This window comes from Octopus sinensis, linkage group LG9, assembly GCF_006345805.1.
Source record: "Octopus sinensis linkage group LG9, ASM634580v1, whole genome shotgun sequence".
NCBI classification, from domain to species: domain Eukaryota; kingdom Metazoa; phylum Mollusca; class Cephalopoda; order Octopoda; family Octopodidae; genus Octopus; species Octopus sinensis.
In genome coordinates this window covers 16982902-17010454 of record NC_043005.1, presented here as the reverse complement: position 1 = coordinate 17010454, position 27553 = coordinate 16982902, and the positions used below count along the sequence as shown (strand labels likewise).

The 27553-nt window shown below is 38.6% G+C and overlaps 1 protein-coding gene across 7 annotated transcripts in view; it reads right to left on the bottom strand.

Moving 5' to 3' along the window:
• Nucleotides 1–1023: 1023 nt before the first annotated feature.
• Nucleotides 1024–27553, bottom strand: part of LOC115215522 (afadin) — a 232217-nt gene continuing 205687 nt past the window's right edge. For 2 of the 7 annotated variants that reach the window (XM_036505802.1, XM_036505801.1), the window contains 10 exons: nucleotides 27341–27370; nucleotides 20799–20864; nucleotides 18502–18575; nucleotides 17473–17591; nucleotides 16438–17190; nucleotides 10136–12048; nucleotides 7640–7761; nucleotides 5946–6060; nucleotides 4275–4388; nucleotides 1024–2482 (listed from right to left, as the gene is read on the bottom strand). In XM_036505802.1, the coding sequence (XP_036361695.1) occupies nucleotides 1604–2482; nucleotides 4275–4388; nucleotides 5946–6060; nucleotides 7640–7761; nucleotides 10136–12048; nucleotides 16438–17190; nucleotides 17473–17591; nucleotides 18502–18575; nucleotides 20799–20864; nucleotides 27341–27370 (4185 nt within the window). In that variant the 3' untranslated portion in view covers nucleotides 1024–1603. The remainder of the gene's footprint in view (nucleotides 2483–4274; nucleotides 4389–5945; nucleotides 6061–7639; nucleotides 7762–10135; nucleotides 12049–16437; nucleotides 17191–17472; nucleotides 17592–18501; nucleotides 18576–20798; nucleotides 20865–27340; nucleotides 27371–27553) is intronic. The other 5 variants (XM_029784697.2, XM_029784698.2, XM_036505804.1 and 2 more) reach the window with 4 other exon arrangements.

Sequence of the window (27553 nt, the reverse complement as noted above, 5' to 3'; positions counted from 1 at the left end):
TAAGGCAATTCGTTGCTAAACCCTTATTGCTTAGTATTACTTAAATTTCCCTCGAATGAGGCTTTTACATGCCGAAGACTACTTGGTGTAATTGATAATTATTCCAAATTAATTAATTTCACCCTTCATTATTACGGATAACCATATATATATATATATATCGTTATTTGACTTCAAATTGTAATCACAGAAAGCAGAACAGGTTCAACAGATGCTAAGTTATTTGAAGAAGTACTAGACAGTAATATAAAATACAGGAAAGGTCTTAGCACACACTTTATGAGTCTGCTATGTGTGCCTATACATTTGATGATATGGCTGTAAGGCAGGATTTCTATGGGAAGAAAACAATCCAAATATGTTAAACTAATAGGTTTTGGGACACCAAATTTTGTGTTTACTATCTTATATTAAATCTAACAACAAAAATAGTAATGTGAAAAAATTAAGATCTACAACAAATATCTACTGAGTTGACCAGTAAGTCTGATTCATAATGTTATAGATAAAAGACAAAAGCATGGAGAGATAGGAATAAACATCACTAAAAATAAACTTAAAACAAACAAAAAACGGACTATGATTTTAAGAAGGTCTTTGGAGGTAAAGAGCTTTGCTCTGCAGTGGATGTTAGCTTGGTAACCACTTCAGTGATATAGTAAGCAGTACAGGTTACTGCACAGTTGTAATATTTGGGTTGCATCACACTGGTATACTGTACTGGATAGTCTATACAAATGTGTAGATATATTGTACAGTTAAATGCATAATGTTAGGTCAACATTATAAAGCGATACTATATGGAAGTGTCCATAAAGCTACATGTAGGCATTACTGTACTGGGCAGCCCCACAAAGCTCTGTTTGTTCTACAATGCAAATATCTATTGTACTGGACAGTCCAGGCTGTTATAATGTACAGTATGTACACAGTAGCAGTGTTATCAACTACTTATCGCAGTACCCTCCATCAGACATAAATTACATACACGGCAGGACGAGATGTTAAAAAAAAAAATTGAAATTTCTTTTTAAAATATATTTTATTGATATTTACTGCTGCAGGTAAGTGAGATAACCTCATTTTTATTGTTTTTTTATTATGTTTATTTACATCAGAAAGACAGATCCAGGAACTTGGTGGCAGCGGCAGTCATTATTTTCGGTAATAAATAGTCAACTATGTATTTTTATTCCTTTTTTTTTTTTTAAAATAAAGAATTTATCCTGTATAACAATATTAGTAATAATTTCTAACATTAGGCACAAGGCCAAAATAAAAATAATATGACTGTTTTGACTATCAAAAAAAAAAAGGGGGAGGGGGTGATGAACAGCAGTGTTTCTGCCTCACTTCTGGAGCATAATGTACAGTTAATATCCCAGGGGAAGAAAATACAATGAAAAAAAAAAAAACTAAATGCCATTTATGAAGGAGTGAGAAGTGTGTAAATCATACACACACACACACACAAAATTTTGGAAGAAATTGCTATCCCATCTCACTCCACAACCTTCTCCCAATTCTCACCCCTCAAGCCAAATGGCTCCTTTATTTACCAAATATTTCTTTGTCAATTTTTGTAGTTTTTATTTGCAGTAGTTCACTGACCATTCATAGCATATTCTATATCTCTTTGTACACGAGATGCTTTCGATTTCTCCTTCGGAGTGCCTTCTCCAGCTTCTTGTGCAAAGTATTTCATTTTATCCCTAAATGACATCCGTTCAGGACCGGGAGATTTTGCAGAACCAGCAGCTTTCTTTGCTTGGATTCTTGTGCGGGGATCGCGATAGATTTCCTGTCCACCAATCACACCAGGGGTTTCAGCAATCCTATAGTGCACTTCAACTGAATTTGCTGTTGGAGGTGGTGGTGGTGTTGATTGGTGAGAGTCTTGAGTGAATACCTCATTGGTCATTTTTGACGTCAATTCAGACGGTTCACTGTTTCCAAGGAAAGAGGGGCTGAGATTTGGGGAAAACTCACCAGAAGAACGGAAAGAAGGGTTGGATGATCGTTCATCGTCACTATAGGCAGCACTGATCCGGGTTTCCAGTTGAGTATTGAAGGAAACTGATTTTTTCGGAGCAGTCACATCCTGGTTTGTTCGCAAAGCAGACGTGCTAACACTTTTACCCATATTGTTGTTATCAGGGGTCATTTGATCAGAAGGGAGAGGTTTTATCAAATTACGCTGCTGGTATTGGTTGAGGGTTTCAAATGAAGACCCTCTCTCAGGAGGTTGTGGTGCTGCTGTGAAGTTCTTCTCGGGGGCTGTTTGGTATGTCAGATTGGGACCGTGTTCTGTATAAGTATTATTTGAATACATTTTAGAGCTGATATTCGACTTGGATATGTTTGAGTATCGGCCCATCTGTCTGTCAGCTTGTTCCTGAAGCTGTTTCTCTTCCAAGCGCTTTTGTTCAGCTTGCTGACGGAATTCTTCAGCTTCCCGTGTTGCAAGGATTTGTTCTTTTTCCTAGAATGGAAAAAAGAAAAATGGTTAGTTTGTAAGAAAAAACATCCTACTCCATCTCTACAAAAATTGCTGCAATGATTAAGAGAATAAATGGAGATTTAGAGCCTACGTGAGGATGAGTACATCAACAGAGTACTAGGGGTTGTTTGTAGCCAACTATCAGCATTGTGCTGTCTGTGTCAAAAATACAAATGGTTCACTCAACTGAGTTATTATTTAGGTACCACAGAGTGGGAACACAATTTATAAGCAGCAAGAGCAAAACTGAAAAAAATTTCAGTAAAAGTTTTGCTAATTTAAAGTCATGTTTTCAACTCCTAGAAGGAACAATAACAGGATTGACCAGGCTCACAGACCATTCATACATTACCCAAAAATTACATCCTAAGGTATGAAAACAAATTAATGCAGTGTTTTTATTGGTGGTAGAGGATTTGTAGAATTTCTTCCTCTTTGTTTTAAAAAATGTAAATGTAAGGAAACAAGAAAAGCATCCGAACAATATATATAACTCTTTATTCGGGTATATGTAAAATGTACATTTGGTCAGTCAGCAACCAAACAGCAAATCTGGAGTTAATTAAAAAACATCTACAGTGTTCAACGGCTGCGTCCCGAGTCTTCGACGCAAGCAAGGAACGCGACAGAACTTTTCCGTCCATCTTTTAACACATGTGCATGAGGGAACCTCCTCAGGCCTTCTAGAAGATTCCAACCCCACACGCGCGCACTGAAGACTGTCAAAATGACATCACTACAGATTGAAAAGTTTGTCAGCAAATTAACATGTTTAATAGAATTAAGCTGGTTTGAAACTTTCTAAATTTGCATAACACCATGACAAAGAAGAAAGACTTTCATGGATGGAAACTATTTTACCGTATCAACTTTTTTGAGATCAACTGCCTAAGACTACTCAAGATCTGTGTTACTAATTTCCTGTTTAAATTAAGATGTAGCGGCACAAGCAGTCAGCGACATATTGGGTGAGATCTCGCAGCAGCTATTCCCATCTCTGAGACTGGAGTGAGACCTCACCTGCATCCATTTGCCATGTACGAGATCACAACGAGGCTTGCGATGGTGAACTGGATATAAGGGCCCAATGAAAACAGATTCTTTCTCTTTTCACCACAAGCGCTTGCTGAGCACACTTCACTGGCCAGGTCTCCAGGTTAGTCCTGTTTGCATGTTGTATCTCCAGAGGCAATGTGCCCGCAGTAACGGAGATACAACACAACGCACACAGCTTGAGATGATTGCTGAGAGCAGCACACTTCACCTGTTCAGTAAAACTTGTAAATAAACCGGCTGTAAATTGCATTTGTATTTAAAGACTTCTTTCCCCGCTTGCTGGAGCCTGAACTACACGAAGAACAAGATATAACAGGAAAAGGCGATATTCTCCCAATATCATAAATCTTGCCTCCTATTATAAAGACATTCCATCAAAATTTCTTGCTAATTTATGTTGTAAACACCTCATTAATAGTAAAAAAAAAGTTATTTTACTAAGATCTTTATTATTTTCAAAATCAACTGGATCAAAAGCAGTGAATTTCAAAAAGAAATATGGTAACAAAAGTGTTAAGAGAAGTTGGTGGGTGGGTAGGGAAAACAGTTCACTAATATCTTTGGGGTAGGGATACCCTGATATTTGTCTGTAGGAGAACCAGTGATCTAATGAGGAGTGGTAGCTCCAGAAATCAAAATGAATGAGTGAAGTCAAAGGAAAAGAAGAGACAGCTATAACGAAATCATTAAACCAAGTCTAAACGAAGCAAACACTAACCATTTCTTTTTTCTTACGAAGTTCTTCGATTTTTCTCTCTTTCATCATTTCTTCTTCCATCAAATATAACTTTCTCTGTTCTTCAATATCTCTCCTCTGTTTTTCTCTCATTTCCTGAAGCAAAATAAAAAAAAGGCAAATGAATTTGGCAAAAGACATTCTCATTATATAACTACAATACTTGAAATTCTCCAAACTTGAGTCCCTTAATGTAGTCCCACAGCTAAATGAAATGATATGAATACTTTTGTATTCCAAGTTTTATTTATCCTGTTTGTAACACTATACAATTAAACACAGCACACAACATTATTTTCATGCCCAACTTTTTCCATGCTGGCAAGAGTTGGACAGAATTTGTTAGAGCAGACTTTTTACAGGCAATACCATTCCTGTCATCAACCCTCACTTGTTTCTGAGCAAGATAATATTTCCTCATTTTGCCTGATAGGCTTTCACAGAAGATTAGAAATGAAGGACTGTGTCATCACCATATTGCCTGCATAGCAGTGACACTCATTCATAACTTCTGCAGAATGTCAAAACAAAGATCCAGGAACACACATAATGGGCTTCTTTCAGTTTCCACCAACCAAATCCACTCACAGACTCCACTAAGGGCAACAACATGCAAGGTGGAACTTTATACAGTTTGAAGGATAAGTCAATCATCCCAAAACAAGTATCATTGCTTCTGATGGGCTGCCACACAGCTGCTGTCTACAAAAATCCACTCTCAAGGCATCGGTCAACCCAAAGCTAGAGCAGAAAACACATGTCAAATTATAGCCAAATGAAGGACTGTAGTTGTGTTGTTAACAATAATAATAATAATAATGGTTTCAAATTTTGGTACAAGGCCAGAAATTTCAGGGGGGGAAGGGCTAAGTTGATTAAATCAACTCCAGTGTTCAACTGGCACTGATTTTATCAACCCTGAAAGAATAAAAGAAAGTCAACCCCAGCAGCATTTGAACCCAGAATGTTAAAACGGATGAAATCCCACTAAGCATTTTGCATAGTGTGCTAATGATTCTGCCTGCTCACCACTTTGTTGTTATTGTTGGTGGTGATGTTGATGATGATAATAAATGCCCTGATGCAGTACCAGGCAGCGGCTCTTGTGGTTTCTGATCTTAACTGATTGGAAGTGTTATCATGTACATTGTTTTGACTTGGTATAAAAGATGGGCTACAGCAAATATTCTGCTCAATACCACAGATTTGCTTGTCAGTTGTTTGACCATAACCAGCTGAGCATGTCCCTTAGTGGCTGACGATATGTGCATCTCTGATCACGAGCAGAAGTAGTGGGGGAGCATCATAGCCATGTGTTGAAAGGAATTCTTTGGAGTTTGAATAATTCACCTCTGGAAACATGGGTGTTTTGTTCAACATCCTTAAACAACCCTTATTCAGGGACCTTTTGAGTGGGATGGGTTACTTGACCAGAAGAAAATTCTAACTGGGCCCCACCTGCAAGGTCATGTGCTGTTTATCTTAATATGAGATCACCATGTCACGCAAACATGGTTGTGATGCATATGCCTAGTGTACCCTTATCAGACGGGTAGTCATGATGGGTATACTGGGTTTCATATATTTTACCCCAGTGTCACTTTGATGGCATGCACTGCTCTCTCACTCAATAATAATAATAATCTAATGTACCCTTTGTTTCTGAAGGTGTTGTTCCTGTTCTAACTGTTTCCGTTGTTGCCGTTTCTGTTGACGAATTTGATCTTCAGCCTTTTCCTTCTCAAAGATTTCAAGTCTCTGACGAAGGCTAAGAAAGAAATTAGTAAAAAAAAAAAAAAAAAAAAAAAAAAAGTCAATATTCTTCGTGAATGAGAAACAAAAGATGGAAATTATCTTCAACAATAAATCACACAATAATAAGGATTTACAGATCTGTACAACCCAATATAAAAGTGAACTAAACAGAAGACAAAGAGCGTCTAACTACTAGGTTATATTTTTGCTTTTACTGATCTCCTCCACTCTTAGGTAGATGCCTTTTAGCTACATAACTATCATCAACATTGCTTTAACATTTCTTTTCCCCATACTAGCAGAGGTTGGTTGCATTCTCAGGACACTGAAAATTAAACCAGGTCATCTGGTTCAGTGAGATGCAGCATCTCTCATCTTCCTTGATGTTTTATATATTTATATATATATATATATATATATATATATATACATATATATATGTATATCATCATTTATCATCCGTTTTCCATGCTAGCATGGGCTGGACGGTTTGACTGAGGTCTGGGAAGTCAGAAGGCTGCACTATGCTCCAGTCTGATCTGGCAGTGTTTCTACAGCTGGATGCCCTTCCTAATGCCAACCACTCCGTGAGTGTAGTGGGTGCTTTTTATGTGCCACCGGCACAGAAGCCAGTCAAGGCGACGCTGGCATCGGCCATGTTTGGATGGTGTTTTTTACATGCCACTAGCACGGGTATCACAACTACAATTTCCATTTGATTTTTATTTTGATGTACTTGACTCAATAGGTCACCTCAAACACAGCAGGTCGCCCTACAATCAAAGGTGAGCACAGCAGGCCATCCTGCAATCCAAGGTACCTTGGGTGGGCTGGGGCTGGCTATGTGAAGCTGATAAAATATGGGAAAAAAAAAAGAAAAAAAAAACCTGTCCAGGGAAGCCCATATCAAGGTTAATAAAAACAGTCTTGATAGCAACAGCTGTCTTTTCTCATAAGCCCTATGCTTTGTCTCACAAGAAATACAAAGGAAGCAGGACTTAAAAGTGATTAAATCGCACACATTTCTATACTGCAAGAATAAAAAATACAAGGCAAGTTGAGGAATTAAGTAGCAAGGCTGTACATTAATAATATGCAATGTTACAGCATTATTTCAACCCTTTCGTTACCAAACTGGCTGAAACCAGCTCTGGCTCAGTAGTACAATTGTCTTGTTTTCATAAGTTTTGAATTAAAATCTTTCACCAAACCTTAGTCACAATTTATGCTCCTAACACTAGCTGAATAATAACCAAGTTATTTTACTAAATTCTTTGTTATATTCAAAGTAATTGAAAGAAACACAGAGCATCTCAAAATAAATACAGTAACAAAAGGGTTAACCCCTCTTTTCTCACACTTCTAGTGGTAACTCTCTCCCAACACATCAAGATGAATTTTTCTGAGAAGTACTGTGATAAACAAATGATGATTAAATTTGAGGTGACAATCAAGAGTACAATATCATATATTACAATAAGCGAATTCTCCTTCGAGTGCAAATACTGACAAACAAGTTCTTGAGAAAACTCCAAAGGAAAAAATGAAGCCCTAAAAAAATAAAATCTGCAAAACCAGAAAAACCAACACACCACTTCATTCTGTCTTTTTCTTTTTCATATTCTTCAGTTGCTTGGTCCTCTTCCATCTGTCGAAGCCGGTTAAGAATCTTCTGGAGGTCATCTTGCATAGTATTAATCAGCCATTCTCTACTCTGTGGAGAAATAGAGCAAAAAGAAAGCAATTAGATACAAAGAGAAACAGTGACCAGGTGGAGTGACAATATATTTCTTTATTGCCCACAAGGGGCTAAACATAGAGAGGACAAACAAGGACAGACAAAGGGATTAAGTCGATTACATCGACCCCAGTGCGAAACTGGTACTTTTATTTATCGACCCCGAAAGGATGAAAGGCAAAGTCGACCTCGGCGGAATTTGAACTCAGAACGTAACGACAGACGAAATACCGCTAAGCATTCCGCCGCCTTATAAAGGTGGAGTGACAATAGATAGATTAACAGATCAGGTGTTGCTACTTATAGGCCAGCTGTATACACTGTCACACAGTCAAGTGGATTGATATACAAAGTGACACAAAGAAACATGGTTTGAGGAGACCCCCTGGACATGAATGACCATGGGATTGCACCTAGAAAGTTTCCCTCCAAGCCACAAGTCTGGGCAAGGTTGTTTATGGAAGACCAGCAGTGGCCCATGCATACCAGCCTCCCCTCTCCACGCCACCAGTGTTATCCAAGGAAAAGGCAAAGACCGATACATCTTGGCACCAGTGACGTTGCAACTCATTTCTACAGCTGATGTGAACTGGAGCAATGTGAAATAAAGTGTCTTGCTCAAGAACACAACACATAGCCTGGACTGGGAATTGAACTCACAACCTCAAGATTGTGAGCTCAATGCTCTAACCCAGTGCTTTTCAAACTTTTTGCTGGAGTGGAACCCCAAGGAAACATTCCACTGGCTCGAGGAACCCCTGTGCAATAATTTAATAGTCTTATGCACACATATCTGCACAGGAGAATTACTGCCGATTTTAGCAGTTTTGTAACTTCTTGCGGAACCCCTAGACTGTATTGGCGGAACCCTAAGGTTCCGCAGAACCCTGGTTGAAAACCACTGCTCTAACCACTCAACCATGCACCTTCACAAGGTTCATTGAAAACATGGTTTAATACACCAATATATAATGTAACACAGAAACAGATAACATCACACCAGATGATGTAATACATCAATACAGGACACAAAAAGCTAACAAAAAGTGTAAGAAATGAAGAGACAGTGAGAAAGTGGACAACAAGCAAACAACTCAAGACAATGGTTTTAAAACTGTTGTCTAAAAGCCAAGTCAGTATCCATGATCATTAGAGATCCTCAACCACCGACTCTTATTTGCTTCAGTCATTTGACTGTGGCCATGCTGGAGCACAGCCTTTAGTCGAGCAAATCGACCCCAGGACTTATTCTTTGTAAGCCTAGCACTTATTCTATCAGTCTCTTTTGCCAAACTTCTAAGTTACGGGGACGTAAACACACCAGCATCAGGTGTCAAGCAATGCTAGGGGTGGGGACAAACACAGACACACAAATATATACACACACACACACATATATACATATATATATATATATATATTATATATATATATATATATATATGACGGGTTTCTTTCAGTTTCCGTCTACAAAATCCACTCAGAAGGCTTTGGTCGGCCCGAGGCTATAATAGAAGACACTTGTCCAAGGTGCCACGCAGAGGGACTGAACCCAGAACCATGTGGTTGGTAAGCAAGCTACTTACCACACAGCCGCTCCTACGCCTAGTGAAGCAATGTGGATGATGCCCGGTTTGAACTTGAGTAAGCAGAAGATTGTAGGAAAGACATGGGCAGATAGAGTTTTAGAGTCATGATGAAGTGTTTGGGGTATGGGACAATGAGGGGAAGAGAAGTGTGTGCAACAGGTAGGTTTGTAGCAGCTGTGTTACACAGCTTGTAACTTCAGAAGAGCAGAAGTTGTTTTAACAACAGTAGATGTGACAATGAGAGGAAATAGCAGGCCTCAGTAGAAATCATCACAGATCTACAGATTGAATGCAAAACCAAACAGTATACAACCAGGACATCAAGCAAGCCACCAAGTGAGCAGGGCCCAGGTCACTATCACAGCATGGCCGTGGGCCACAATCACAACAAGGATCAGAATCTATCAAAATCTTTATTACATCTGTTATCCTCATCTTTTAATGTCCACTTTTCCATGGTTGCATAGGCCAGATGAAACTTGTTAAGTTAGATTTTCCACAGCTGGATGCACTTTCTGTCACCAACATTCACCCGTTTCCAAGCAAGGGAATATTTTTACCTAGCCCTTTGAATGACAAACAACTCTGAGGATAACTTCCTTCCATCAGTTATTGAGGCCCTGAAAAGGGTTGTGAGTGTAACCCTTTTCACACTTACTAAGTCTGTAAGATAAAACAAAAGGACATATTGCTCACAGACACTGACCAAAAAAAAAAAAAAAAAAAAAAAAATTTTTTTTTAAATAAAAAATAAATCAAACCTGAACTCTGTATTGACTGTAACCAGCTTCTGAGCCATCATCATCATCGTCATCATCTCTATCACCAACTTCTTTGACACGGCGTTGGAATTCCTCTTCCAGCTGTAGCTTCCTCAGTCTGTCTTCGTCCTGTGGTTGACGATACTTCATCTCGGTCAGCTTCTTTATCTCAAGCTCCCTAAGCCTGTTTATATCATGAGGGTCTATATCTTCGTCACCATCCCAATAGGGGACACTTGAAGAAAGCTGAGGTTGTTCTTGTGGGGGAGGTGGTAAGGGTGGCCCACTCTTGTTCTTGACAATGTTATCAGGGCCTGTGTGGGATGGAAGGAAGCCTTGATGGCCAAACTGCTTCTCGTTTGCATGGGGGTCCCGGTTGTAGTTGTTCTGCTGGATGGTGTACTGAGTATGGGAGTTGGAGTTCATGTTGTTAGGGACCATGTGTTGGTATGTAGGGCCTTCTTTGAGATTATCGTGGAAATCAACTCGACTGAATTCTTCAGAGTATCTGTTTGACTGATTCCACTGCACATTCTCTGGGGGGTAGTTGTTATACTTGATGTTATCAGGTGGCGGTGGAGGGAGAATATCCTGAAGATCTTCAGGTGCAGGGGGTGGAGGCAAATCGGGTGGAATCTCTGGGGGTGGTGGTAAGTAGGAACCTTCGTGATCAACATAAGCCATTCTGTTTGCAGTTGCTGTTGGCGGCATGTACAGATGTTCTTCAGGTCCAAGCCTTGCATTATAGAGGTTCTGATGCAACACATGATTCTCTTGGACATTGACACGACCAATATCAGCAGTTGCTGGAATTGGTTCAACTGGTTTCAGAGCTACCTTCTTTGGAGGAACTGTTGGTTTCTTTACAATATGTTGGTCTCCTGCCTTTGGCAGCTGGTGGAAAGGAGGTGCTGGTTCTTGCATACGTTCTTTGGTTTTCTCAAAGAAATGCTGTTGGCGAGCTTGGTTGTTGACCGATGCTTTTGGAATGTCTTGTCTGATTTCTTGAGAAGGAGGTTCCGCTCGAATTTTTGCATAGTGTGATGGCTGTACTTTCTGCTCAGGTGATTCCGTGAGATTACCAAACCGATTGAAATTCTGTTCAGTGCCATTAAGGCCGCCGTAGTTTCGACTGTTGTCCAAGTCATATTTCATCTGCCATTCACGCACCTTATCTGTACTTATCTCGTCTGACCTCGGACGCAGCTGGTTTCCAGAATAATCTTGACGGTCAGGACGACTGCCAGGATATGCAACTGAAACTGGTCGATCATCCTTCATTGCATTATTCACTGGTGAATGAACAGAAGTAGGAGGTTGATTAGCAAGTGGTGGTGTACCTTTTTGCTGATATGGTGGAATAGGACTTGGTGTGTAAGCAGCCCCTCGATCAGGTATGCTTTGGACATGTCTGACCATTTCTGTGGGGCCAGCTCGAGAATATCGCAGAGGGTCCTGCTGTTTGTTGATGCTTCCTTGTCTGGCATTTTCTGGAATTCTTTGATATGGGTCGATGTTCCGATTGTCCATAGCTTTCCCTGGTGGATCTTGCTGCTTGCTTATATCTGGACTTCTAGCGAGGGGTCCAGGGTAGCGAGGATCTGTTGGAGGAATTTGATTGTTAGGAGAAGCATTTCGTTGTTCAAAACCTGGTCTGTTACCACCGTTCATGAAGGGCTGCCCTAGGTGGTGCTGTTGCTGCCGGTGTGGAGAACCCTGATTCACTCTCATGGGGCCATTTGCAGCTGGGTTCCGGAGGTTACTCGGAGAGTCTTGTTGATTAGACATGTTGGGGTCACGTAGGTGTTGCATACTCCCTGGGGGTGGCTTCATCACTTCACCTTGAGGTAAAGTACGGCTCTGGTAGTTGGGATTGTTTTTCTGGTTGCGGGGATCAGAAGCAGATCCTTCACCTGTAACAACAACAACAACAATCAATCAACAAAATCACAATAGGACAATTTTTGAAGAATATCAGATGACATACCAAGCACCAAGTAGAGGACCTGAACTACTAAAGAACTAGTAGGGGAGTCGGATGATATCAGTTATAAACCTTTAAAACTTGACTGTGTTTTGTTTCATCATCATCGTTTAACGTCCGCTTTCCATGCTAGCATGAGTTGGACAATTTGACTGAGGACTGCTGAACAAGATGGATGCACCAGGCTCCAATCTGATCTGGCAGAGATTCTACAGCTAGATGCCTTTCCTAATGCCAACCACTCCGAGAGTGTAGTGGGTGCTTTTACAGGCCACCGACACGAGGGCCAGTCTGGCAGTACTGGCAATGGCCTCACTAAAATGGTGTTTTTTACGTGCCACCTGCACAGGAGCCAGTCCAGCGGCACTGGTAACAACCTCGCTCGAATGTTTTTTCATGTGCCACCGACACAAGTGCCAGTAAGGTGATGCTGGTAAGTAAGGTGACAATTTACTAAATTGAAGTTTCTTAAAGGTTACTCTCTTTACACTTATAAATACCCTTCCGAAAGAAATAACATTAAAAATTAGTAATATAGGTACATCATGTCACTGTTCACACACTGATGTACCAATAACAAAGTACCTAGCCCCCAACCCACTGCACCCCACTACCACCACCACTACTCATGTGTTAGTGTCCACCCCTATAGCTAAGACAGTATTTACATTGAATTTTGCTGTTAAGACTGTTTAAGGTTAAAAACTGAAAAATAATCTTTATTAAAGGACCACTTGTATCACAAAAATTTAACCTAAAAATGACACCCTTCCCATATATATATATATATATATATATATATATATATATATAAAACTTTCTCAATATCCAAGTTTGGTATCTGCTTATTCAGTCACCAATAATCGTAAAAATGACATTCTTAAACCAGTAATTTCCAAATTCATCACCACCAGTTCAACACTCCTACTCTCCATTTCAGATTCCCTTCACTATCTTGTAGTTGTAGTAGTAGTGATGATGGGAGATAGTAGCTTCCAATTTAGGTATATGTAAATGGTGACATCAATGAGGACGCTTCAGATAGCTTTCCCAAATAAACCAAGATGGTAATTTCATTAGTCAGTTGACATTGATAACTTACGATCAATATTACTATCTTTACTAACTGTTTACAAGATATTGGGGTTCTGAAAAATCAAGACTGCTACAAAATTACTAAGACATGTCTAGCAGTGCAGCTAAGACTATGCAAAGAGATCAAAGCAAAGGGGATCAAAATATGGATCAAGGGAATCAAAAGAGGGATCAAGCAAATGTGATCAAGACAGAAGGATCAAGCAAATAAGATCAGGAAACTGGAATTAAAAATGCTACAATTTAATCATGCAGATAATATAGGAGAGCTAGAACTTCAAATTAAGTCTAAGACAAGGTGGATTTGTCCTACTCTAATTTCTAAACAAGAGAGAAAGAATGGTGCTGCCTGTACTATGTGCTGAACCGACTTACGAAAATCTGGAGCTGGTTGCCATAATATTGGCAGAGATGAACTGATATAGTTGGATTTTCTAGGAATACTGTGCAGACCCATTTTAGTTTGACTTGAAACAACTTTGCGGTTATTTCTGGCACCAAATGAAACATTAACAGGAGTAGAAGTAGAAGCAGAAAGACCTCGCCATTCAGCTTCGAGGACAAGGTCTTTGACATTTTTCCTGCACTGGAGTTCCTGCAGAGTACACTCAGCATTGGACCAAGATCTATCATGCAAGTCTGAAAAAAGCCCCATTTTCCTTTCTTTTTTTTGTTTTTGTTTTTCATTTCAAAGATTCAATATATAAAATTTAAAACAAACAAACATAAAAAAATTAAAGAAGAACAAAATTCAAATAACATTCCATAAATTGCAGCAAAGTGAAATAAAAATGGCAAGAAAAGTCAAACTGTTTGCTCAGGAAATTTGTGTCATAACCAAGCAAAACCATTTATGCAACAGACATGCAAATTCAGATGCATAACAATGGTGTGAGCTTTTTAAAAAAGAATTATCCCCCCCCATCGCCCCCAATTTTACATAAATTTCTCTGTAGGTGAAATGGCTTGTTAAATTACAGGATCGATTCTTTTTACATCTAGATGTCAGCTCTTTCAACATTATTAACCTCTTAACTGTGAGGAAAAGGTAGAACTTATTTGCTTGTAATTCAAACATAAACAATACCAATTTGTCAGTCAGGCAGACTGAGACAAGCAAAATTATGTACCTTGGTCACGAACACCACACAATGGTTCCAATAATAGTGATGTTGGAAAAAAAATCAAAAGCAAAAGTTTGAATTCAGTATCAGGTGACCAGTAAACCCAACAGTTTACTCTCAGAAACAAATTAAATAAGTCTAACTTAAAATAATCTCACAAATCCAGATTAACTGAAATGCAAAAATTCTTTTGTTGTTTTTGTTTGGCAAAAGACTTAATCTGAGATTGTGTTTTTGTAAATTAGTTACGTTATTGTAGAGTCACCTTTATTATAGTCACTTGTTTTATTGTGTCTACAAATGGGTACAGGCATGACTGTTGGGGTTGAAAAGTTCACTTTGTAACTAAGTGGTTCTGGATTTGATCCCTTGTATGACACTGTGTTCTATCAAAGTGTCAGGTTGACCAAAGTTTAATGAGTGAAATTTGACATGTAACACACACAAGCACTATATATGTATAGACAGGCGCTGGTGTGGTTGTGTGGTTAAAAAGGCTTCCTTCCCAATCATGTCAAGGCTTTAGTCTTACAGAACAGCCCTTTGCGCAAGTGTCTTCTATTATAGTGCTAGGTTAACGAAAGCCTTGTGAGTAGATTTGAGGGATGGAAACTACGCGGAAGCCTGCCATGTGTATGTGGTTGTGTGTTGCTCATGTCTAGACATTAAGTGATGGTTGCAAATGAGCATCACTGCCATAAAAGCAAAGTTATTTGTTTCCAGTCTTCCATGAAAATCATGTTTGGGCATGGAAAATATTACCTTGCATGGAAATAGGCAAGGGCTAGTAGATAGGAAAGGTGTGTGGCTGTAGAAAATCTGCCTTGATAGCCTGGAAGAGTGGATGTTTTAATGGTAAGTTTGCAAGAGAAAAATAATTTTCTAAGGTGGGTCTGGCCAACTTGAATTACATTGTGGGCCACTTTAATCACAGAAATTTTTTTTGAGGGCCGCTTGTATACTAATTCAAGCACTAATAGTCAAATAATCAAATTACAGACTCAAGAATTTTTCATACTTTTCATTTGTTTAAAATTATAAAATTGTAAGCTATTGCTTTATTGCTACTTATAAATTTTTAATTTATTTTGAAACAGATGTTTTACACAATTTTAATTTTGAAATTAAACACAATACTTCTGCAAGATAAAAGTCTGCAGGCCTCAGGTGGTTGGAGTATAGTAGTCAATAAAATGAGTACCATACTAAGTACTGAGACTGATATAATTGATCGCTGAATGTTGGTGTCCCAACATCTTTCAGCAAACACTGGCCAACATACGTTCAAACTGAACATTAACCACATCAATCTCACCAGACTGGGAGAATGTACAAAAGCCATAGGTATTGCTTCTGACACTGGTTTTAAAAAATAAAAACTACATTTATTTGAACGCAACTATTTATGCAGTCTTCCATAACTATTAGGTTGTCCCAAAAGTTCGTAAACACTTGCGAAAATTGAATTTTTACTCGCCAAGTACTAACAAAAACAACAAAAATTATTCCTCAAAATAAAGACCATTATTTTCCAAGACTTTCTACGAACTTTTGGGACAACCTTATATTTCTTTTATTTTTTCTATGGCTTGATCAGAGATGTGAGGACAATACTCATAGCTTTCTTCAATACCCCTAAGACATTTCTATCAGTTCTTCTCAGACTGGAGACCAGATATAAATGTTTACAAGAGAGTGTACCCCTCTAAAGGTAACACCAAAGGTCAGGTAGCAACAGATTAAGTCTATCACTGAAGTACAGGATGGGTCCATTCAAAAGGCTCCCACACAATATCATCATAGTTTAATGTTTGTTTTCCATGCTGGCATGGGTTGGATGGTTTGACTGAGGTCTGGAAAGCCAGCGGCTCCAATCGACTTATGAAATTTCGCTCGTTAGGATTTAGTTAGCCAGACGACTCAGTGATAGGAGACACTTGCCACAAAGAGAAATTGCAAAGAAAACTTAATCATACAACTCTCTTCAGCTGATACTAGGTTTGAATATTTTAGTATTTTGGTTATTGTTGGGGGAGGGGGGACCCCCTGCTTTCTGAAGAGAAGAGACAAAGTAAAATGAACAAATTAGCAGTACTTACTGTTTATGGAAGGAGAAGACTGTGGTGCAAGGGTATAATATTGTGGCCTCACATCATGTGCTTGAATTCTAGGTGGACCATCACGAAATTCCTTTTTATATCCAGGTGGAGGTGGTCCCTGGTGACGAATCATATCCCGTGGAGGGCCTTGGTACTGTGGTGAACCTTGGTTCGGGTTACGGGGAGAACCTGGCTGTGGTGGCCCTTGGCGAGACATTTCTCGAGGAGAACTAGTTTGAGGAGAGCCTTGGCGTGGAGGGCCAGGTCGGACCATGTCATGAGGCATACCCTGGCGAGGCATTTCACGAGAGGAACCTTGGACTGGCATACCTGAGTGAGCCATTTCATAAAGTGGTCCTTGATGAGGAGGCCCTTGATGAGGAGGCCCTTGATGAGGAGGCCCTTGATGAGGAGGCCCTTGATGAGGTGGCCCTTGATGAGGTGGCCCTTGATGAGGTGGCCCTTGATGAGGAGGCCCTTGATGAGGTGGTCCTTGATGAGGTGGTCCTTGATGAGGTGGCCCTTGATGAGGTGGTCCATGACGTGCCATTTCTGGAGGTGGGCCTTGTTGCAGAGGAGTCCCCTGTCGAGGCATATCACGGAAATCACGAGATGGACCTTGATGAAGGGGAGTTTGTCGAGCCATATCATTAGGCATACCATTTACATTCAGATTTTCCTCGCTTCTGTGGCGACCCTTATTTGGGTAGGCATTAGGTGGACCAGGTGGACCATTCCTCTTGGGACTGTTAGCTGTGAGAGAAATGAGAAATTTATTACATTATTCATATGTTAACATGGTTCTATGACAACTTGGCACTTTACATTAGAAACAGGTCACTAAGCTTCAAAGATTAAGTGCATAGTCAAAGTATAAACAGTGAACAATACACCACAAGTACAGCGCACGCAGCACACAGACCAAACACTCCATGCTTGAAACATCAATCCACACTAAACAATATCAATACAACCACCACACCAAACCATGCCACTCCGAGTAAACTGGTTTGAAATGGAAACCTCTTTCCTCACCTCTTGGGATGACTGGTGATGGTTGACTGAGCAGAGTTGCTAGACCATGGTAAATTGCTCCTTGTTTCGATACTTTCAACCGAACCACATGGCCAGTTTTTGTCATCAAATTAGCAGCTCTACAAAACAAAGAGAGAAATATCATAGTAACATCATAGGCATTATCTTAGTTAGGAGACATCATAAACAGTATCATAGCAATTAACTTTTGTCAAACCATCCAACCCATGCCAGCTAGGAAAACCAGATGTAAAATGATGATAATGTTGATTATAGCATACACAATTTTCTTTCTGCTGACCTTTATTTCTAACACAATGTCCCAACCCTCTTAATTACTTGAAATAAAAGTTCTGAATCAAGGTAAATGTATGGACATAAGATGAAAAGCAGCTGAAGATAATCTGAGCATTGTGGGGCACCTGAGCACTGTATACAATAATTTCATCATTATTATTATTATTATAATCTTTATATATAAAAGAGAAGTTGTGTGCTGTCTGTCTCCTACGATTTAGATTCCTAACTACTCCCACATTTTGCGGTGCAGTTTAACCAAAACCGGGTATCTTATAGTCGTGATTCATATCGAGCCCTTCTGGGTATTAGCGTGCGTCTACGATGAGTCTACGATTTTAAAAATAATTTACCATCATTTTTTTCCATTTTAATGCATTTTTTTTGCTATTATATAAGGTAAGTAACTCTCTAAAAATGTCTACGATGAGTCAACGATTTAAAAAAAAAAATTTACCATCATTTTTTTCCATTTTTTTGCTATTTTTGGCTATAACTCTCTAAAAATGCTTTATAGTTATTTCCCTTACAAATCCGAGCAATGCCGGGCGATACTGCTAGTTAAAAATAAATCTATCAAATCTTAACAGCCCCTTGCCAGCACAAGGCAAGATTAAAAAGGTAGAAAAATAAAGACTTATTACTACTGCATTGAGTTATTTTTAATCAATAAAATTCCAGAGGTAACACAAGAAACAGCAAAAAGATCAATCAACAGGGAAAAGAACTTACTTCTCTTGGCTTAAACCCACTAAACTTCGACCATCTACTTCCAGTAACTGGTCACCAGCCTGCAACCGACCATCCTGCAATGATAAACACAGTCAAGTTAATTTCCTCTAAATATTTAGTGATGCAGTATTTAAGACATTCTGGTTATGAAATTTAGACTGGCCTCCGTGCCAGTGGCACGTAAAAAGCACCAACCGATCGTGGCCGTTGCCAGCCCTGCCTGGCACCTGTGCCGGTAGCACGTAAAAAGCACCCACTACACTCACGGAGTGGTTGGCACTAGGAAGGGCATCCAGCTGTAGAAACTCTGCCAGATCAGACTGGGCCTGGTGCAGCCTCCAGGCTTCCCAGACCCTGGTTGAACCATCCAACCCATGCTAGCATGGAAAGCAGACGTTAAACAATGATGATGATGATGATGATGATGTTCCAGGATTATCTATTTCAATGAAATCAGGCAAATTTTAATGAAAAATGACAGAATTCTACGTTTATTAATTACGATACCACAACAAAAAGATTTTAAAACCTTATGTCAAAACTTTATTGAAAATTTTCAACATGTGTTCTGTGTGTATTCCTGCAAATTTCAAATCTATCTTTAGTATTGCAAAACATATTCTGAATCATTTCAGGAGTTATCCCCAGCACTGCTAACTGAATGCATTCTTTAAGTTCAGCTAAACTATTATTGCTCCATCCTGGAGATGGAAGTGGAGAAAATGATTGCAGCCAAATTTTTAAAAAAGCTGTTGTGGACAGATATAAGAAGGACCAAACAGGAATAAAAATAAAATTATAAAATTATAAACAAAATAATTTATATACCTTTAACACATTAAACATGATAAACATTAATAAAAGATTTTTTTAAAAATTGATCAATTTCACTGAAATAGATAATTAATTCTGAAAAGCCTGTACATTTTGATAGTAGACATTTTAAGTAATTTAAATAAGAAAATACGGTTTGAGTTTTGGAGTGAAACCTGTTGGTATTTTCTTTTCATCTCAGATTGGTATTTACAATATTAGTTGTTAACTTATAATTAGTGGAGTTTATTTTGTTTTGATTAACTGGCACTTGTGCTGGTGACACATAAAAAGCACACTTCAAACATTGGGCGATATGCTGTGCTTGAGAGAACCCATCAAGCCCAGGGAAATTGTAGTTGTGGCTGATGTCAGTGTCGCATACCTGGCACCTGTGCTGGTGGCATATAAAAAGCACCCTTCAAACTTTGGGCCTAATGGAGGCAGTGGCAAGTGACTGACCCCTTTGGCAATGAGAAAACAAGTCAGGTCAGATCACAGTCGTGGTCAATGCCAGTGTTTCATAACTGGCACCTGTGCTGGTGGTATGTAAAAAGCACTCACTACAGACAGCGAACTAGCAGAGTGTCGGACAATGCTTGTGAGTGTTTGTTTGTTCCGGCTCTGCTCTATGATCCCATGAGTTCAAATACAGCTGAAGTCAACTTTGGTTCTCATTCTTCCGGGATCGATAAAAATGTATTAATCCAATATAATGGACTGATAGAAATGTAAAAACTTTGGATCGTATTTATTTCAGCATTTGTTCCAGCCCTTTGTTTTCTAGTTTCAAGTCTGGCCATAGTCTAGTTGGATGCAGACTGAAGCCATCATGTGGTTTAGCAACGACTCCTTGGAATATGGAAGTCTTAGAAGCACAGTAACTGATCGTGGGCATCGCCTTTTCTTCTTACTGCAAAATACTTAAAATTAAAGACCAGTAAACAACAGAGGATTCGTCAATAGTCTTGGAGTGTTTGGCATTAGGAAGGGTATCCAGCTGAAAAAACCATGCTAAATCAGATTTAAACCTGATGCAGCTCCACAGTTTTCAATCAAACCGTCCAACCCATGCCAGCATGAACAATGGACATTAACAAGAGAGAGAGAACACACACTACTGCTAATCAATATACACAGTTTTAAAGAATTTTCATAAATATTCTCTTTGGACAATTCTCTAAAAATGCCACAATTTACTGGAACAAACATGTCTTTGGAATGAAGTTTCATCCCAATTATTCTTAAGGTACCTTTTTAAATATTATATTCTCCTGGTATCCATATACCTGGATAATATTTCTCCCCTCCATACACATGTAAGCATGTATCTGACTCATACACTTTTCACTTTCCAGACATTTGTACATTACTGCATATGCTTTATACACACTTTTGACAAGTTGTGGTGCACTTGAGCACAGTATACAATAATTTTATTATTATTAATTATTATTATTATTATTATATATTGAATGACTTACCAAAGCAGCTGCTCCACCAGGCACAACTGACTTGATGTAGATTCCTCGTGACATCTGGCCATCACCCTGGAAATAACAGAAGAAAGAGTAAAGAAATTATATTCAGGAAGGGAACAAGAAATGTGTACCGGGACAGAGTTTGATTTCATACTTCAACCAAACTTTTGCATTCCAGAAGATAATTAGCAAAATTAAATGGTCTCTTGTGATCTATAGCACAATTTTACAACAGCCCATCTTTCCTTCCAGAAACAAGTGAGGGTTTGCTTTGACAATTAGCAAGTATTTTTAAACAATCCAAATAAACCTTGACTTAATATTCAATGCCTGTTTTATTTTTTTAGCAAATTCTTTAAGTTTTTTTTTGACAATGATCTCTTATGGTCAGTGGTTTGGAGACGGTAAGAAAATTAAATAGAAACCTGAGACTATGCTTGATTTGTGAAACAATTAACTACCTGTGAGATCCTCAATAGAACAGAAAATGGTATTTTATAATTCTAAAACTAACTTATATAGACCACATAAAATACTACACACAAATAAAGGAAAAATGAAAATTAGCCAGTAAGCACACATATGTGTGTGTGTGTGTGTGTGTGTGTGTAAAATCAAAAGCAACAAAATTTCAACTTTGATAATTAAAATGCAAGTTATAGTCAGCAGTAATATGACGGCGACAGAATCTGTTGCCAACTTTACTTACATAACTGATTTGTTATTTTAGGTGACATGAGAGAAGATGGAAGGATTGAGGGAACGATATGGTTTCCATTGTTGACAAAATCGAAGGAAGAGAGAGAAAGAGATAGTGGGGAAGGGGGAGAGAGAGAAAGAAAGAAAGAAGTCAAAGACTCAAGTTGCATGCAACCTTATAACAAAGTCTATCTCTTTGTTGATAAAGTTGAAATTACATACAATAGTAAAAAAAAAATGTGTTCTAAAGCCAATATTAATAAGTAATTACCAAGACTATAAAAATATTTATTATAAATACATTTAAATTAATTTTCAGCCACCCAAAATACAACAGGTCTTGTTGAGTCAAGAAGACAACCCCCAAGTGGATGCATGGCATGCTAAATATAGCAGCATGATCTCTACTATACACCAGTGAATGTAGTCATCCGTTCATGGCCATTGCCAGCCTTGCCTGGCCCCCGTGCCAGTGGCACGTAAAAGCACCATCCGTTCGGGCCGTTGCCAGCCTCGTCTGGCCCCCGTGCCAGTGGAACGTAAAAAGCACCATCCGTCCGTGGCCGTTTGCCAGCTCCGTCTGGCACCTGTGCGGGTGGCACATAAAAAGCACCCACTACACTCACGGAGTGGTTGGCATTAGGAAGGGCATCCAGCCGTAGAAACACTGCCAGATCAGACTGGGCCTGATGCAGCCTTCTGGCTTCACAGACCCCAGTTGAACCGTCCAACCCATGCTAGCATGGAAAGCGGATGCTAAATGATGATGATGATGATGATGATGATGATGATATATATATATATAGGACAACTACATTAACCAATGTGTCTTTCCCTATTTAAGAGGTAAGTAGGAAGGGAGACCTGGCTGCTATATTTAGCAGGTCATGCATTTATTTCACAATGCCTTTGATCTAAGTGCACATGATCAGTACTGCTCTGGAGCTCAGCAGCAACAGATCAGGTGTTCGTTAATGAGAGTTCATAAAGGGATTATTATTTTGTGGGTGGTGAAAATTTTATAATATTGGACACTTAATTATAATAATAATAAAAATGTAATAATAATCCATTCTACTATAGCCACAGAGGCTGAAATTTTAGGTAAGTGGGCTAGTCAACTACATTGACCCCAGTGTCTGACTGGTATTTATTTTATCAACCATGAGAGGCTGAAAAGGCAAAGTCGACCTTGGCAGCATTTGAACACAGAATATAAACGTGGACGAAATTCCACTAAGCATTTTGTCTGGTGTGCCAGCTCACCTGTCAAGCCAAGTTAGATCACAGTTGTGGTCAATGCCAGTGTTTCATAACTGGCACCTGTGCTGGTGGTATGTAAAAAGCACTCACTACACTCCTGGAGTGTTTGGAATTAGGAAGGGCATCGAGCTGAAAAAAACCATGCCAAATCAGATTTAAGCCTGGTGCTGCTCCCCAGTTTATCAGTTTTCAATCAAACCGTCCAACCCATGCCAGCATGGACAATGGACATTAAAAAGCGAGAGAGAGAACACGCACTGCTGCTAATCAATGTACACAATTTTAAAGAATTTTGATAAATATTCTCTTTGGACAATTCTCTAAAAATGCCACAATTTACTGGAACAAACATATCTTTGGAATGAAGTTTCATCCCAATTATTCCACCAGCTCACCACCTTAATAATAATAATCATAATAATAATGCCCTGATGCAGTACCAGACAGTGGCTCTCATGGCTTCTGATCTTAACTGATTGGAAGTGTTATCATGTACATTGTTTTGTCTTGGTATAAAAGATGGGCTACAGCAAATATTCTGCTCAATATCACAGATTTGCTTGTCAGTTGTTTGACCTTAACCAGTTGACCATGTCCCTTAGTGGCTGATGATATGTGCATCTCTGATCACAAGCAGAAGTAGTGGGGGAGCATCATAGCCATGTGTTGAGCGGGATTCTTTGGGGTTTCAATAATTCACCTCTGGAAACATGAGTGGTTCTTTCAACATCCTTAAACAACCCTTATTCAGGGACCTTTCAAACGGGATGGGCTACTCAACCTGAAGAAAATTCTAACTGGGCCCCACCTGCAAGGTCATGCGCTGTTTACCTTGATATGAGATCACCATGTCGTGCACATATGGTTGTGATGCATGTGCCTGGTGTACCCTTATCAGACGGGTAGTCATGATGGGTATACTGGGCTTCGTATATTTTACCCCAGTGTCACTTTGATGGCATGAACTGCTCTCTCACTCAATAATAATCAAACTAGTTACTCACAAGCTAAGAGAACTATGGGTGTGTTGCATTAAAGAAAATCTCAAATAAATGTGACAGTGAATACTTGTAGCGGAAATGCAGAACCTTTAAAAATGGACATAATTTACATTTGACAGATATTTGTCCACATCTTGTTTGTTGTTAACACAACATTTTGGCTGATATACCCTTCAGCCTTCATTAGGTGTCTTGGGTATATCAGCTGAAACGTTAACAAGATGAGGACAAAAATATGTCAAATGTAAATAATGTACATAATTCCTCATCTCTTAAATATAAAACTTTAAAAATGAATTTTATAATCATGCCATGTTCTCCAAAACTAAGAACTAATGAAATTATTTTATGCCTGTGTGTATGCCTGTGTCTGTGTCTTTTTTTCCCTCATATATGCAATAATTACTGATTCAGAAATATCAAATTCCTGAACTGAAAAGGTGACACCAGCCATTTTAGAATCCCCCAAAATATTTGGATTCTCATCAAGTTGCAAAACCTGTACATGTGTGTAGCAGGCTAGAATTTTAGATTTGAAACTAGCAGTAGTTGCCCTTCTGTCAAGAAATTTTAACGTATTTCTAAATCAATTACAAATCATTTAATATCCCCTTTTCCATACTGGTATGGAACGGATAGTTTAATAGGAACCGACAAACCAGAGGGCTGCACAGAGCTCCAACATCTTTGGCATGTTTTCTACAGCAGGATGCCCTTTCTATAGATTATACTGAATGCTTTTTCATTGAACCAGCACAAGTGGGTTTACCAAGAACTTGCAAAACAAGACCCTTTGACTGAGTGGGGTATTGAAGGACATAAAAGCATGATAGAGGGGCAGAAACAGAAGGCAGCGAGCTGGCAGAAATGTTAGCATGCCGGGTGAAATGCTTAGCGGTATTTCATCTGCCGATACATTCTGAGTTCAAATTCCACTGAGGTCAACTTTGCTTTTTAGTTTTTCCTCCTTTCAGAGTTGATGAATTAAGTACCAGTTACACACTGGGATCGATGTAATCTACTTAATCCCTTTGTCTGTCCTTGTTTGCCCCCTCTCTGTTTAACCCCTTGTGGGCAATAAAGAAATAAGAAACATGTAGAGGAAACAGAAGCTCTCAAGGTTTGGCTGAAGTCAACAAAAGTGTTTGGAAAACCAATTTGTGTAAAACTTTCAAGTTGTCTGTCTTATTTGATAAATAAAGCTCTATTCTTTGCTTTGAGTCACTTTCCAAGGTATTGGTTTAGTGTCTTCAATTCTTTAATTTCTAGAACACTTAATATACTAAAAGGGAAGGTTTGACCAAGCTGGTGTACCAGTGTGTTGACTGTTGGAGGTTTAGTCAATTTAGATTATAGATAGGCGCAGGAGTGGCTGTGTGGTAAGTAGCTTGCTTACAAACCACATGGTTCCGGGTTCAGTCCTGCTGCGTGGCACCTTGGGCAAGTGTCTTCTACTATAGCCTCGGGCCGACCAAAGCCTTGTGAGTGGATTTGGTAGACGGAAACTGAAAGAAGCCCGTCGTATATATGTATATATATATATATGCGTGTGTGTGTCTTTGTATGTCTGTGTTTGTCCCCCTAGCATTGCTTGATAACCGATGCTGGTGTGTTTATGTCCCCGTTACTTAGCGGTTCGGCAAAAGAGACCGATAGAATAAGTACTGGGCTTACAAAAGAATAAGTCTCGGGGTCGAGTTGCTCGATTAAAGGCGGTGCTCCAGCATGGCCGCAGTCAAATGACTGAAACAAGTAAAAGAGTAAAAGAGTATGTGTTCTGGATCAGGCAGAAGTATCAAGCACAACTGTAACCAATAAAATAGCCAGAATGTGATTGTTTATTACAAGGAACTGATCTTTCAGTTGAAAGTACAGTAAATTGCTTAAGGTTGAGGATTCGATTACTGTAAGTGAAAGCAGCAAAGTAACAGCTCATGCATAGGTGCAATGAGGTGGTACAACGCTACAATAAAGCAATCACTAATTTGAAAGGAGCAGGACATCAAATGTCTACATAAATTCCTTAGAGTTAATAAGGTTGAGAATGAGTCTGAAAGACCAAGAGAGGAAAATAAAAGAGTAGGTGTGTGAATGAAAGAGAGAGAGAATGGATAGACAGAAGAGAGATAATAGAAAGGAGAAAGAGAAGAAAATGCAGAAGGGGTGAATCAAAGAGGCAAGCAAGTACAAGATTGCCAAAAAGAAACTCAAAGGTAGAGAGACAGGCAGACCAAGTTTATGGAGCTGTGTTAGATTAGTCACAGGTAAAACCTTTATCGAAGACCTAATACCTTGATTACAGACCAGTAATAAACAAATGCATAGAATTGGAGTTTAAAACTAGTAATTAGATCAGAGCAGGCAGTAGCATAAATAGTGTAATTTACACTAGTTCTCGAGTTGGTTTAACTAAAGACAGAACCGATTTCAAGTTTTTGTAAACATGTACAGTTGTCTAAGCTACAGTAGCATTTACACTAGTTCTCTGGTTGATACTAACTGAGAACAGGCAGCAGAGTGCATATATATATATAAAATATTATTATTCTTTCTTTCGAAAAATATAGAACTGCGCAGGTCGAACGTAAGACAAAAGATAATTAAGATATAAACTCAAATTAGGCAATCATACTCATACAGTTATAAATTCGACTTAAAATGCACATACATATATTAATACATGGACACATATGAATATTTTTTTTAAATATTTATAAAACATATACATGCATAAAAGTGTATGTAAATACAACCCATTTATATATATACATTTTATAAATATTAAAAAAAATATTCATGTGCCAATATGTATTAATATATGTATGTGCATTTTAAGTCAAATTTATAACTGTGTGATTGCCCAATTTGAGTTTATATCTTAATTCTAAAGCAGTTCTATATTTTACATAAGAAAGAACAATTATATTACATATATATATATAGTTTACAGTAGTTCTGACAGGTGATATCTGAAGACAGGCAGTAGCATATACAGTATAGTTTACACTAATTCTACAGTTGGTACTAACAGAAGACAGGCAGTTGTATATAGAGTAGAGTTACACTATTCTAGAAACTAGTTCTACAAACAGTACTAACAGAAGAAAATTGACTCAAAGTCAGTGATTGAGACAAGAAACTATACTACAAAATAGCCAATAGGTACAAATTCATAACAACATGCTACTTATACAATATATGCACATGTATATGTGCACATGTGTGTATATATGTGTGTGAATATTTGTGTGTATATATATATATGAACATTTTGCATTCATCATACATATACACATATATACACATGCATATTAATGTATGTGTGTGTACATATGTATATAAAATCACAGTGTGTATGCACCTGTGTTATACATGAAACCATGCATCAGTGAATAAATGGTTCACCATTTCCTCAAATACTGAGGTAAGGTGACCCTGAAGTGACCATGACATTAAATCAAGACCAATATACGTTTGTCATAACATGAACAGGCAGAGAGAGAGAGAGACAACACAGTCGTAAATAGTCACCAGACACACAGAGTGCGAGACCAATGGCTTGGTCATTTCACGCTTACTTACCACACGACCATGGCTGTCCACTATAGTAATCTACACAATGAGAAAATGTGACTATTGATAACAACAGGGTTTGAAAGGTTTTAGAAACTGAGGGTTAACAATTGTAGGTATTAACAGAGGTGAACATCAACTATAGGGTTGGGTTAACATGAGCAGGGGTAAAAGTTAAACAATATAGCATTAACAATATAAGAATGGTTAAAAAACACAAGG